The sequence below is a fragment of the Somniosus microcephalus genome, chromosome 2, assembly GCF_052327205.1.
Source record: "Somniosus microcephalus isolate GS21.2 chromosome 2, FLI_Smic_1.0, whole genome shotgun sequence".
Lineage (NCBI taxonomy): Eukaryota > Metazoa > Chordata > Chondrichthyes > Squaliformes > Somniosidae > Somniosus > Somniosus microcephalus.
In genome coordinates this window covers 153,828,142-153,843,641 of record NC_140988.1, presented here as the reverse complement: position 1 = coordinate 153,843,641, position 15,500 = coordinate 153,828,142, and the positions used below count along the sequence as shown (strand labels likewise).

At 40.9% G+C, this 15,500-nt stretch overlaps 1 protein-coding gene across 6 annotated transcripts in view; it reads right to left on the bottom strand.

The window, feature by feature from the left end:
• The window catches only part of ptpn13 (protein tyrosine phosphatase non-receptor type 13), a 358,778-nt gene that overhangs the window by 151,718 nt on the left and 191,560 nt on the right, over positions 1–15,500 (bottom strand). For all 6 annotated transcript variants that reach the window (XM_085963776.1, XM_085963803.1, XM_085963794.1 and 3 more), the window contains 5 exons: positions 13,584–13,736; positions 11,615–11,797; positions 8,833–8,995; positions 6,839–7,271; positions 2,004–2,113 (listed from right to left, as the gene is read on the bottom strand). In XM_085963776.1, coding sequence (XP_085819902.1) covers positions 2,004–2,113; positions 6,839–7,271; positions 8,833–8,995; positions 11,615–11,797; positions 13,584–13,736 — 1,042 coding nt within the window. The remainder of the gene's footprint in view (positions 1–2,003; positions 2,114–6,838; positions 7,272–8,832; positions 8,996–11,614; positions 11,798–13,583; positions 13,737–15,500) is intronic.

The following is a 15,500-nucleotide window of genomic DNA, read 5'->3' as shown; positions in this document are numbered from 1 at the left end:
GTCTCTCTCTCTCTCTCTCTCTCAGAATGCATGGTGCAAAAATGTCACCGACAAAAAAAGGCAGGAAGCGGTCGCCTTTAAATAGCGCTCCCCTAGTCCCTTTCTGACAGCATAACGCTCCCCTCAACCTGTCGTTGCAGGCGGTAAGGCAGGGGGCGCCACTCAATATCCGGTCTGGGGCGCTAACGGGGCGTTGTGCACTCGACTGACATCACAATCTGTCGGCGCAGGAGATCGTGGCGGTAGTGCTTCGCGCTGCTGCAAAATGTCTAGTTAATTTTGCGAGTGGCGCAAACATCGTCGCGCCCGGGCGCTGGTTGCTTTGCGCCTCATTAGCGCCCTCTTAAGACACTAATGGGAGGCGCAAACAACTGAATATTTCCCCCTAGGTCCCTTGCTTTTTGTGGTTTATATCAATGATTTAGACTTCAATGTAGGGGGAATGATTAAGAAGTTTACAGATGATACAAAAATTGGCCTTGTGGTTGATAGTGAGGAAGAAGCTGTAGACTGCAGGAAGAGATCAATGGATTGGTCAGGTGGGCAGAAAGGTGGCAATTCAATCCAGAGAAGTGTGAGGTAATGCATTTGAGGAGGGCTAACAAGGCAAGGGAATACACAATAAATGGTAGGATACTGAAGTATAGAGGAACAGAGGTACCTTGGAGTGCATGTCTACAGATCCCTGAAGGCAGGACAGGTAGCTAAAGGTGGTTAAGAAGGCAAACGGGCTAATTTCCTTTATTAGTCGAGGCATAGAATACAAGAGCAGGGAGGTTATGCTTGAACTGTATAAAACGCTAGTTAGGCCGCAGCTAGAGTACTGCGTGCAGTTCTGGTCACCACATTACAGGAAAGATGTGATTGCACTAGAGAGGGTACAGAGGAGATTTACAAAGATGTTGCCAAGACTGGAGAATTGTAGCTATGAGGAAAGATTGGATAGGCTGGGGTTGTTTTCTTTGGAGCAGAGGAGGCTGAGGGGAGACTTAATGGAGGTGTATAAAGTTATGAGGGGCCTAGATAGAGTGCATAGGAAGCACCTATTTCCCTTAGTAGATAGGTCAATTACCAAGGGGCATAGATTTAAAGTAATTGGTAGAAGGATTAGAGGGGAGTTGAGGTGATCTTTTTTCACCCAGAGGGTGGCGGGGGGTCTGGAACTCACTACCTGAAAGGGTGGTAGAAACAGAAACCCTCATCATATTTAAAAAGTACTTGGATATGCACTTGAAGTGCCATAATCTACAGGGCTACGGACCAAGAACTGGAAAGTGGGATTAGGCCGGCACAGACACGATGGGCCAAATGGCCTCCTTCTGTGCTGTAAATGTCTATGATTCTGTTAATAAGTTATAGTAATAATAATGGATACCTGGAATTCACTTAAAATACACTTATCTCAACTCATAAAGCACTCAAACTTTACTCTTGTGATTCAAGGACATCATCTAAAGCCCTCTAGGATATTACTGCATTGTCACCAGTCCCATGCATCACTTTAGCTCTGCGCATCAAGTAGCTTGCTGTCACATATTGATCTGCTGTTGAGTAAACCATTATTAATGCTACATATGTTATTAATGACATAAGAATACTCCACACTTATAAAAAGCAAAGTTTACTATCTGCACACCTGGAATGCTTTTTAATACTGTTTTAGTAACAGAAGTGGAAAATTAACTGTTCTTTCTCGACTGTGAAGTCAAGAAACCCTTCTGAACTACATCAATGAAAGAAAAGTTTACTATATAAATATGCAGGGGAAACTTTTTAGGAGTGACATGGGGAGAGAATTACAGCAAGACCCCTAAACTTGAACTGGGCATTGCATAGAAACATAGAAGATAGGAGCAGGAGTAGGCCATTCGGCCCCTCGAGCCTATTCCGCCATTTAATGAGATCATGGCTGATCATCCAAGAAGTAAATTCCTGTTTTTGCTAGACACTACAGTGCATATATAAACCCAATTAGTTCCTCTATGAAATGTGTTGTGTCTGACCTATGGCATATGCCTGATTAAAGTCTTCAGTAGATGATGAGTCAGACCCAGGATTTCTTCTGGCAGGGCTTCTGTGTAAGGCAGCCTGGGACTTCTTTGGATTGGTGATACTTGAACAAAACCATAAAATAAAAGAAATCAAACACTGAAGTGAACTGAATGCCAGAGTTAAAATATTTTACAGTAATTTTTAACCATATAAAAATTAACTTTCTAAACAGCTTGTACTTTACACACACAAAACTCCACAATTAATAATCACGTCACACAAGTGCCAGGCAATGACCATCTCCAAAGGGAGAGTCTAACCATCGCCCATTGACATTCAACGACATTACCATCGCCGAATCCCCCACCATCAACATCCTGGGGGTCACCATTGACCAGATACTTAACTGGACCAGCCACATAAATACTGTGGCAGCAACAGCAGAGGCTGGGTATTCTGTGGTGAGTGTCTCACCTCCTGACTCCCCAAAGTCTTTCCACCATCTACAAGGCACAAGTCAGGAGTGTGATGGAATACTCTCCACTTGTCTGGATGAGTGCAGTTCCAACAACACTCAAGAAGTTAGACACCATCCAGGACAAAGCAGCCCGCTTGATTGACACCTCATCCACCACTTTAAACATTCACTCCCTCCACCACTGGCATAGTGGCTGCAGTGTGTACAAGATGCACTGCAGCAACTTGCCAAGACTTCTTCAACAGCACCTCCTAAACCCACAACCTCTACCACCTAGAAGGACAAGGGCAGCAGGCGCATGAGAACACCACCGCCTGCAAGTTCCCCTCCAAGTCACACAGCACCCTGACTTGGAAATATATCGCTGTTCCTTCATAGTTGCTGGGACAAAATCCTGGAACTCCCTACCTAACAGCACTGTGGGAGTACCTTCACCACATGGACTGCAGCAGTTCAAGAAGGCGGCTCACCACCACCTTCTCAAGGGCAATTAGGGATGGGCAATAAATGCTGGCCTTGCCAGCGATGCCACATCCCGTGAACTAATTTAAAAAAAAATCTAGTTTCTCAATTAATTTGGACCAGAGTAATAAAAACAAACCAACTATTACAGCCTGGTGGCAAAAATACATAAAGAAACACAAACATATTTTAACTGGGAGCTTTCAGAAAAATAGCATTTCCCAATAATCAATCCATCCACCTAGAAAAAAAATTACATAGATCCTAGGTTTTGTTATGATTTGAGCCAACAGCAGGCAGCATCAGGACACCTGGTGATTAAATACTTATGGTCCCTCTGCTGTTATCAGTAAGCAGAAGCAATTTGCAAAAAATTTTTAAATTTGAATTCCGGATGTGGGCCATGTTGGCAAGGCTGCATTATTGCCCCATCACTCATTGCCCTGAGAAAATGGTGGTAGGCATGCTCCTTGAACTATTACAGTTCTTTTGCTAAGTGCTCCCACAGTGGATCCAACAATGAAGGAATGGTGTTATATATCCCAGTAAGGATAGTATGACTTAAGAGGAACTAGGAGGTGCTGGTGTTACCATGATCTTGCTGCTCTTGTCCTTCTTGGTGGTAGAGGTCAGGGAGCTGCTGGTTTGTTGCAGTGCATGCTGTAGATGGTACATACTGCAGCCCGTTTGTGGTGGAGGGTTGGATATTGAGTCCAGTGATAGAGGTGCCAATCAAGTTAAACCGTTCGACGTTGTATTTGACCCGGTGATGAGCTTCCAACCACATAGCCGCTCCTACATTAGGCATGAGGCATGTTAGCAAAATTGAAGCCATGGGCTAAAAGTGGCAGTAGCAGCATGGATACAACATTGGCTAAGGGATAGAAGAGAGAGTTGTGATGAATGGCTGTTTTTTGGACTGGAGGGAGGTAGAGAGTGGTGTTCCCCAAGGTTCAGTACTAGGACTGCTGCTGGTTTTGATATACATTAATGACTTGGACTTGGGAGTACAGGGCACAATTTCAAAATTTGCAGGTGACACAAAACTTGGAAGTGTAGTAAACAGTGAGGAAGATAGTAATAGACTTCAAGAGGAGATAGACATGCAGGTGGAATGGGTGGACACATGGCAGATGAAATTCAACGCAGAAAAGTGTGAGGTGATACATTTTGTTCGGAAGAACGAGGAGAGACCGTACAAGCTAAATGGCACAATTTTAAAGGGAGTGAAAGAACAGAGAGACCTGGGGGTGCTTGTACACAAATCTTTGAAGGTGGCAGGACAGGTTAACAAAGCAGCTAATAAAGCCTATGGGATCCTCGGCTTTATAAATAGAGGCCGAGTACAAAAGCCAGGAAGTTATGCCAAACCTATATAAAACACTATTTCTGTCCCAGCTGGAGTATTGTGTCCAATTCTGAGCACCACACTTCAGGAAGGACGTGAAGGCTTTGAAGAGGGTACAGGAAAGATTTACTAGAATGGTTCCAGGGATGATGGATTACAGTTACATGGACAGACTGGACAAGCTGGGGTTGTTCTCCTTCGAACAGAGAAGGCTAAGAGGAGATTTTATAGAGGTGTTTAAAATCATGAAGGGTTTAGATAGAGTATATAAAGAGAAACTGTTTCCAATGGCTGAAGCGTCGATAACCAGGAGGCTTACATTTAAGGTAATTGGCAAAAGAACCAGAGGCGACATGAGGAAAAACTCCAGTGCAGTACTGAGGGAGTGCTGCAATGTTGGAGGTGCCGACTTTCGGATGAGATGTTAAACTGAGGCCCCACCTGCTCTTTCAGGTGGACGTAAAGGAACCCATGGCACTATTTTGTGGAATAGCAGAGGAGTTACCCCCGGTGTCCTGGCCAATATTGATCTATCAATCAACATCACTAAGACATAGATTATCTGGTCATTATCACATTGCTGTTTGTGGGAGCTTGCTGTGCGCAAATTGGCTGCCGCGTTTCCTACATTACAACAGTAACGCCACTTAAAAAAAAAAGTACTTCATTGGCTATAAAGCACGTTGATACATCTGGTGGTCATGAAAGGTGCTATATAAATGCAAGTCTGTTTTTTAAACCGAGGCAGGAGCTGCCAGCACAAGGCGGCTAAAGCCTTTCCTCTGCTGGCCGAGGCTGCTCTCTCCCAGTCACGGTTGCTGATCTCCCCCCACGCCCCTGCTTCCCCCAAGCCCCGATATCTGACTCCCTCCCTCGTTGACCTCTCTTCCCACCGCCCCCACCTCCACCCCCCCCCCCCCGAAGCCCTGATCTCTCACTCTCTCCTGAGATAGCCTTTCTCCCCCACAAGCCCCAATCTCTCACGTGTCCAGTTTTGGGAGCTTTACTTTAGGAATGATATCAAGGTCATGAAGAGGGTGCATAGAAAATTCACCAGGTTGATACCAGAAGTGAAAGGCTTTAGTTATGAGGAAAGATTAGAAAAACAGGGACTCTTTTCATTATAGCAGAGTAAGTTAAGAGAATATCTGATAAGGTATTCAAAATTATGAAAGGTTTTCCTGATTACTTTATCAAAAACTAAAGTTTCTTGTCTAGGACCATCATTCATTTGATTCTGTGCTGCTGAGTTTAACCAACCAAGCTGATACAAATTTGGGAATTCGACAAGACCATAAATTCTTGCCTGCTAACAGCCTTTGAATCATGGCTCCCTGCTTTGAGTCCTGAATTGGACAGGAGCACTCCTAGTAATGGATTAGAGTAACAATTGGTCGTATGACAGATGAAAGTAAAACCAAGAGCTAAAAAAAAAATTATCTTTTCCAAAACCAGATAAAAATGGCAGGGCCTGGCTCTGGAAGTTGAATAAAAGTGAGATGTGTAGGTCATTATACAGGCAGGCCCTGATGACAGCAACACAAAAATTGCTTGATTCCCCAGAACCAATCAAGATTCAGCAGATTCTTATGGTGTACAAGAGATGCATAAAAGATGAAGAATGTGAATGCTTGGAGGGGGAAAATGAAATCTGTTAACGTTCTAGGGAGGAAGATAAAGCGGCAGGCTCAAAACCATTCTGTAAAGAGCTAGATGACTAGAGGATCACTTGGTAAGTACTATGACAATGTAATACAAGCTATAAATCAGAAGCAGCACCCTGTCTCTTGGACTGCAAAGCTGTGTCAGAAAAGGCATTATAATTTTTTTTACTTAATGCCACCATTTGGCTTAATATTAAGGGTGATAATACACATTTGTTTAATAACATTACTTTTATTTTATATATATATTATATACATACATATAGAAAATGTATTTTAAAGCAGTAACTCTCAGAGCCACTAGGGTTGAGCAATAAGTGCGGCCTTGCCACCAGCGCCCAGATCCCAAGAACAAATTAAAAAAATCAATCTGACTTATTCACAAAACTGATTTATATATTTATTTTTTTCTTGCTGATCTCCCAGGTGATTAGTGATATTATTTAGAATGTTATTTAAAGAAAAAAATAACCTCTTAGACTGTAGTTTTGTTCCACCATGGAGATTGTCTATCACATTATAAATGTATAATCTGTATAACTTTAGATTGTAGCATTGTCATTTTATGACAAGAGCTAATCCATTCTCCAAAAGATAAATTAAAAATTATAAAATGCTCTCTTTGCCTTGGCATCCATTTTTCCTTAAGGCTCTGAAGTACCTCGGGGTGCTCTTTTTTTTACGTTAATGATACGATATAAATGCAACTTGCTGTTTTGTTGTTGAAGACGGTGACAATTATGGATGAGCACTGTCAGACCCAATACTATATTTCGGTTATTCAATATTTTGGTAAAGCAGTTGTGACCATCTGTTTTCAATGCTGCAGACCTATTTCACATCTAAAACTATTCCTTCTATTAACAAAGATAACATCAAAAGGTAAAAATTTACCTGCTTTTGATAAGTCGCTCACTTCCCGCCACGGACTCAGTGTCTGACCGAGGGCATGGATGCTTCGCTTTGAGTTCAGTGTCCCCTTCCAGCAGATTTGAAGAACGAAACAACTGACTGCTAAAAGTGGGCACACTTTTTCGTTTTGACTCGGATACTTGGCTAAGATCATAGTAAGATTTGCTGAGGACGGGAGGACGTTGGTCCCACAGAGTTCTAGATACTTTGTCTTTTGTAATACTATGCAGGGGCTGATTCAATGCTGCCTCCGACCTGGACATGCGTTTCAGGAGTTCAGAACGCATCAGCTGCGACTGATCAGTTAATTTGCTGTATGCACTGACAGCAAGACTAACACTACTATTCACCCTGGCCATGGTGAATAAACCTGCAGAGTTTCCATTGTAGTTCAGGTTGCTGACAGATAAACTTTCTAAAAAGAGGGGGGGTGGGGGAAATAAAATAAATAATTCAGTAAGCACACAGTTATTATTCCCCTCCCAAGTTCCTCTGTGGCACACGTCTTCCTCTCAAACCTTCACTAGCTCCATACTATATATACCCAGCCTCTTAGGAAATGACAGAAAGTGGCAGGCAGTATTGATGTTTCTAATTAAAAAAAAAATTTTATTTATTTTTTACTCGCTATAAAAAGGGCTTAGGCTCCGATGTTGAGATTGGGAATTCAACGTATGGGGAACTGCAGACACAAACACATGTCTTACCTCTCAGTGATCTAGTGGGTTGAAGTTTCAAAGGTACTGTGCCATTACAACTATTACATTTTGCAATATTACACTAAGCATGCTGGTAACATCTGGAAAAAAGCAAACTTTTTTTCTCAACTAGTTTTGTAAATCGTGATCTCAATGGCCATCTTTGGCAGCTTCACCAGTTATTTACACATTTTACTATAGTTTGCTAAAACTATGAGTAGCTGTGCAGCCATCACGAGACCCTTACTAAGCCATATACTGCAAGAATAAAGTCATAGCTTTAACATCACAACCCCATTCATCTCATTTCCAAAAGATAAAACAACTCAACACAGGGGTACTTGGGTATATTTCACGAGAGCCTGCAAACCACTCATTTTACTGTTTCCAATCAAAGCACTCGACAATTAAATTTGGATTTCTCAATCGGTTATTTTTAATACTGGTAGTACTGTACCCATTTATTTTCTGAAAATCCACACTATGGTCTTTTCCACCACTCTAGACTGTCTTTTGCAGAAAGCTGCCAGATTTTAAAATTTGTAGCGTGTGTAAGTCATGGAATAGGTGCCTGGATTATAATCATCAATGGTACATTATCAGTGACAATCCAATTTATAATGGGACTGACAAATGGGTTGGCAAGCATACCCGAGATCACGTGGGCCAGGCCAACGAATGACAAAGGGGGATCCCCATTATACTTACGGGGATTCCATTTACGTACGGAATCCCCATAAGCATAATAGAAATCACCTAATAAATAAAATTTCACACCAGTTAAATAAAAATAAATGCTCACAGGTAATTAATTAAAATGCCTTTTAATTAAACATTTAAAATAAAAATTTAATTAAAAAAAAATTTAAACATTTTTAAACGGGACAACATTTACCTAAACTAATTTTAAATGTAAGTGAAAGTTTAAATTTATTTTAACATTTATTTTAATCCTTACGGTGGTAAAAGAAGGCCTTCCACCTGCTTTTACCAGGTATAAGGGTTTTGTGGGTATTCGCTGGGCAGTAGTTGGGCAAATAGCTCAACTCTGCACCTGCGAAAGTGCACTTACAGCAGATGCAGATGATCTGTCAAGCAGAAACTTGACAAATCACAAGTTTCTTGTGGCTGTGTGTACGCAGTTATAGGCCCCATAAATTCCAGACCATTTTTCTTTTTTCCCTCCCAACCATTTGATTGCAAGAGCTAAGAAATTTACTCCTTTCCATAGAACAATGTCCTATAAAGTACATGGAAATAAAAGGGTTATAGCCATACCAATTTCCTGCAAGTCCTGATTGTTCTTTCGCGCCCTCATCTGCAGCTGGAATTTGTGTTGCGATGAGGCCAGATGCAGGAGATACTGACAGGTCTTGCTGCTATCTGTCTGAAACAGATGTTTTATGCCATCTGAAGTGTTCTGCAATGTAATCTTCTTTTTCTGCCTCAATCAGGAAGACAATATAGAATTTCGGATAAACACAAGTAATACATTGGATTGCAAACCTCATACTCGTTCAAGTGTATAATGTTTGCCCAATATGAAATGATAGCAGGTTTACTATCAAGATTAAATACTGTCAGTCATTCATTTGTAAGTAAATGCTTACTCTAAATGCATAAACTTAAATCAGATGATTTTACAATTGCTTCCTCCTCACCCCCAGAAAAAAAAGACAAGGGGGGAATACTTGCTTCTAAATAAATCCAGGTCACATTAAGAAAAATATTTGCTTTCAAACAATTGGGACACAATTGGAAAAGAAAATGTGGCCATGGTAGACGAGGTAAATTAATAGATAAGTCAAATATCACTTCTTAGCTGAAGGAAGATAGGGAGAACATTACAGAAGCAAAATTCTGAAGATCCCGACAGGATTGTGATGCGGATAAAAAGGGGGGACAACTAGGTGGCGCAGTGGGTTACAACACTGTTCTTTCACCTCTGGAAATAACTTCAATCCAATTCAGACTCTGGAAATGAAATTCTTTTCCTTTTCTTCACCAGACAGTTGTACGGCCATAATGAAATGAGCTTCAAAAAGAACCTCCAGTATATCAAACTGGATTTCATCCAACATAAGAAATAGGAGCAGGAGTAGGCCAATCGGCCCCTCGAGCCTGCTCCGCCATTCAATAAGATCATGGCTGATCTGATCCTAACCGCCAATCCACTATCACAGAACCATCTCCTGAATCTAACAGAATTAGACACACGAAATAGGAGCAGGATCAGGCTACGCGGCCCCTGGGCCCGCTCCGCTACCCACAGGGCCATGACCGATCCGAACCTACACTCATGTCCAAATTCCTGCCCGCTCCCCGTAACCCTTAATTCCCTTTACTTCTAGGAAACTGTCTATTTCTGTTTTAAATTTATGTAATGATGTAGCTTCTACAGCTTTTTGGGGCAGCATATTCCATGGACCTACCACCCTCTGAGTGAAGTAGTTCCTCCTCATCTCAGTTTTGAAAGAGCAGCCCCTTATTCTAAGACTATGCCCCCTAGTTCTAGTTTCACCCATCATCGGGAACATCCTCCCCACATCCACCCGATGCAACCCCTTCACAATCTTATATGTTTCAATAAGATCGCCTCTCATTCTTCTGAACTCCAATGAGTAGAGTCCCAATCTACTCAACCTCTCCTCATATGTCCATCCCCTCATCCCCGGGATTAACCAAGTAAACCTTCTTTGTACTGACTCGAGAGCAAGTATGTCTTTTCTTAAGTATGGACACCAAAACTGTATGCAGTACTCCAGGTGTGGTCTCACCAATACCTTGTACAACTGAAGCAATACCTCCCTATTTTTATATTCTATCCCCCTAGCAATGAAAGCAAACATTCCATTGGCCTTCTTAATCACTTGCTGCACCTGCATACTAACCTTTTGAGTTTCGTGCACCAGAACCCCCAGATCCCTTTGTACTTCAGTACTTTCCAGTTTCTTGCCATTAAGATAATAACTTGCTCTATGATTTTTCCTGCCAAAGTGCATAACCTCACACTTTCCAGTATTGTATTCCATCTGCCAAATCTCTGCCCACTTACTTAGCCTGTCTATGTCCCCTTGCAGGTTTTTTATGTCCTCCTCACTCACTACTTTCCCCCCCATCTTAGTATCATCTGCAAACTTTGATATGTTACACTCGGTCCCCTCCTCCAAATCATTAATATAGATTGTAAAGAGTTGGGGACCCAGCACTGACCCCTGCGGAACACCACTAGTTACTGATTGCCAGTCTGAGAATGAACCATTTATCCCAACTCTCTGCCTTCTGTTAGATAGCCAATCCTCTATCCATGCCAGAATATTACCCCCAATCCCATGATTTTTTATCTTAAGCAATAATCTTTTGTGTGGCACCTTGTCAAATGCCTTTTGGAAGTCTAAATACACTACGTCCACTGGTTCCCCTTTATCCACCCTATATGTTACTTCCTCAAAGAACTCCAGCAAATTTGTCAAACATGACTTCCCCTTCATAAAACCATGCTGACTTTGTCCTATTAAATTATGATTATCCAAATGTCCTGTTACTGTCTCCTTAATAATGGACTCCAAAATTTTACCTACCACAGATGTTAGGCTATAGTTTCCAGCCTTCTGTCTACTGCCCTTTTTAAATAAGGGTGTTACATTAGCAGTTTTCCAGTCTGCCGGGACCTTTGATCCAGGGGTGGATCAAAAATGGAACAAACTAAAAGATAATTTCTTCTACAGATATTAATCACAGAGCACTAGTTAAAATGCCTCAACATTTCAATGTCCTTTAATTTTTTCAGTTGTTATTTGTTGCATTATTTCAGAATATAATTTAATTCTGCAATTTAAAAAAATGTGTAAAAGAGATCCTTGTGAAGTAGTTTTTCTTACATATCCCTGTCCAACAAGTTCTCAATCTTGAAAACAACTTTCAGCATGTATTTGAAGCTTAATTTACCAAACAAACCAATACCTGACAGAACACTACTAGCAAGAGTTAAGTCAGTAAAGCAATAAAATCAGCCTTAGCTGCCGTAAATGATGATGAATCAGAGCTGAAACACACTTACACTGAAAGCGATTTTTTTTGTATCTCTCCATGGAAACCGAAGGACGACTGTTCTGACCCCATTTTGAATCTCATAAACAATTACACCTTTAGAACAAATGCCCAGGTTTATTCCAGTCAGAGACTTCTTCTCTGGCAGAACCCGATAGAACAGCACTCCGTACTCAGGCAGCTTTTGACATACCTGAAATTCAAGTTAAATTAAAAAAAAGATAAATAAGCACACACTCAAAAAAAAACCGTGAGGGGAAACATCTCACCATTTTGAGAGCATTGTGATGTAATAAACAGTGAATACAGCACGCTGATGAAAATGCATATTTTTTTCCGAAGTCAGATTCAAACAATTAAATTCAGGTTTTTGTGGAGCAGAATCTAAATTGTCAGCACCTTGCAAGCTGCACTGCGTCAAAGCACATGAATATAAAACTTTACCACAATGATCTCTGTGTAACTACTGCCATCTCCATTGAATATCCAGGGTTGTACAGATAGAAATCACAATATCCACTAACAGATTAGGAAACAAATAGATGCAGATGCCACAAGAACCCAGCCCTACCATCACCTCTCTAAACTGCTAGTCAACATATACTTTCTTTGTACATGTAGGTTTGTGTCACTGCTGTGATTGCAACTCTAATCAGTAATCGACATTACAATGAAAATAATACACAAGAACGCCCAGTGCTGGTGTGCAGGCCTCTAGGATGTGGATGTGCACCTCCAGGACAGCTGTTTATTTATTTAATTATGTTTAATAACAGCAGGCAATGCCAAAAAAGTACTCAAGTAACCGGTTGTACTATTCGTTAAATTCCTAACGTTAGAGAGGAGTCAAATGTCCATCAGCTCTTTTGTAATATTAGAAATGTCCCCAGAATCCACAGGCCAGCGAGCAGCATAAAAACAAGAGATCAGCTTTTCTCAAATTTGCAAACAGTATGAGTGGACAATATAACTGCAACTTCCCACTCAGAACCCACTCAAAAGTTCTCCAAATACTGCACTGTTTAGATTGATATAGTTGGTGACAGGAGAATCAGAATCAGATTCACATTAAATACTGTCCCTTCAATCTAAGAGAACAGTAGCAGTAAACTGGCTGATGGTATTAGGCAGGCAGGAGAAAAAACAAGCAACATTTCCAGCTTCTGACCATCTTACTGTTGTTGAATTCTCTGAATGCTCAACAACAACTTGTATTTATATAACGCCTTTAACATAATAAAATGTCCCAAGGCGCTTCACAGAAGCGTTACAAAACAACATTTGACACTGAGCCACGAGGAGAAATTAGGGCAGATGAAAGAGGTAGGTTTTAAGGAGCGAACTGAAGGAGGAAAGAGAGGCGGAGAGGTTTAGGGAGGGAATTCCAAAGCTTAGGGCCTAGGCAGCGGAAAGCACAGCCACCAATGGAGGAGCGATTAAAATCAGGGATGCTCAAGAGGCCAGAGTTAGAAGAGTGCAGATATCTTGGGGGAGTTGTGGGGCTGGAGGAGATTACAGAGATAGGGAGGGGTGAGGCCATGGAGGAATTAGAAAAAAAGGACGAGAATTTTGAAATCGAGGCGTTGCTTAACCGGGAGCCAATGTAGGTCAGCGAGCACAGGGGTGATGGGTGAACAGGACTTGGTGCGAGTTACATGCACAGAATGTATTTAAACTACACGGTTTTACCAACTGAACTAACAGTCTGATTTTATTAAACAGGTAAAAAGTTTCAATACTGACCCACTGATGTTTTTTACTTCTTTGTGAATGTTACTATCAGCACAACCTCTCTTAAAAAGGTGCAACATTAATTACTCCACTCTAGTTGAAATGACAAGACAGATTTTAGGGGGAAATTACTTATTCCAAAATTCAAATAATTTCTTACTCTAACAATGACCAACAAAAACGGAAATACTGTTCACCCACCACCCCCCCCACCCCCAAAACCAATTTTCCCCATTAAGATAGATTACCTTCAGAAACTCAAGCTCAGATTCTGCTTCTGTTGCTCCAGAATATGTGATGTGCAGTTTGGGCAGCTCCTCCTTCATGTAAGACTGCTCCAAAGACTCCATCACTCTAATTGGCAAATAATGCTCAAGTCTGAAATAACTTCTCCCATGAAACTATTAACAGAAGTGAAACACATTAAAATTTTTGTAAGACACAATATTGATTGAATTGGATTTATTTTTGGAGGTGAGGAGTGGATGCATTTTTCTCACACAACTGAGGCAAAGTTTTCAAATTTGTTTGCCAATATTGACACACTTGCAGAGACTCCCTGTCCAAAATTGCAAAAGACAGTGTCAGCTACCCAAACAACACTGCTGTTATTATTGCAGAAAACATTTTTACTGGTATACAGCAACAGAAATAACATGAGAACAAGTCAGCAAATAAACAAAAATACAGAAATCTGATGAGGTGGACAGAAACCCAGGGACACTATAATCCTCTTGGGTCTAGAGTCTTGTATGAACTAAAGAAATATCTTATTTGCTACATTTACAGATCATAATCTCCTGTTTCTTTTGTATCAATGTCTCTCCTTGCTTCCACAATCAACTTGTGTTCTAGCCAGTGCCTCCCCCACACCACTTTCCCTCAGATAGGTGTCCTCCTTTTCACTATGATCCTTCTATCTGCCTCAATCTTTTTTATACCAATTCATAGTATAAAATGCTGAGGACAAACATTAAGCATAATATAGGATAGATAGACTTTTCCAACTGATGCTAGTTCTTGAGTTGTGTACTACACTTTCAAATGACAATTCTGACAAGATAACCAGTCATAAATATAAAAAATGAATTGCTGCAAAATTATCTGACATGTGACAATCGTTATATAACCTATTCACACTTCTGGACTTCAGCTACGCAATGTGTTATCATTCAATACAATCATAGAATGATACAGCACGGAAGGAGGCCATTCGGTCTATCGTGTCTGTGCTGGCTGGCTCTTTGATAGAGTAAATAGGAGTGGGACTAGTTAGATAGCTCTATCAAAACCATTCATTATTTTGAACACATCTATCAAATCTCCTCTTAACCGTCTCTGCTCCAAGGAGAACAACCCCAGCTTCTTCAATCTCTCCACATAACTGAAGTCCCTCATCTCTGCTACAATTCTTGTAAATCTCTCTGCACCCGCTCTAAGGCCTTGACATCCTCCTGAAGTGTGGTGCCAGAATTGAACACAATACTCCAGCTGGGGCCTAACCAGTGTTTTATAAAGGTTTATCATAACTTCCTTGTTTTTGTACTCGATGCCTTTATTAATAAAGCCAAGGATCCCATAATCTTTTTTAACAGCCTGCTCAACTTGTCCTGCTACCTTCAAAGATTTGTGTCTCTGTTCCTGCACCCCCTTTAAAATTGTACAATTTAGTTTATATTGCCTCTCCTCATTCTTCCTATCAAAATGCATCACTTCACAATTCTTTGCATTAAATTTAATCTGCCATATGTCTGCCCATTTCACCAGTCAGCCTATGTTCTCCTAAAGTCTGTTACTATCTCCTCACTGTTTACTACATTTTCGAGTTTTTTATCTGTAAATTTTGAAATTAGTCCATGTCATTAATATACATCAAAAAGAGCAGTGGTCCTAATACCAACCCCTGGGGAACACCACTGTATACTTCCCTCCAGTCTGAAAAACAACCGTTCGCCATTACTCTCTGCTTTCTGTCACTTAGCCAATTTCATATCCACACTGCCACTGCTCCTTTATCCTATGGGCTTCGATTTTGCTAACAAGTCAATTATGTGGTACTTTGTCAAACAAATGCCTTTTGCAAGTCCATATACACATCAATCACACTACCCTCTCCATCACTTCATCAAAGAATTCAATCAAGTTAGTCAAACACGATTTGCCTT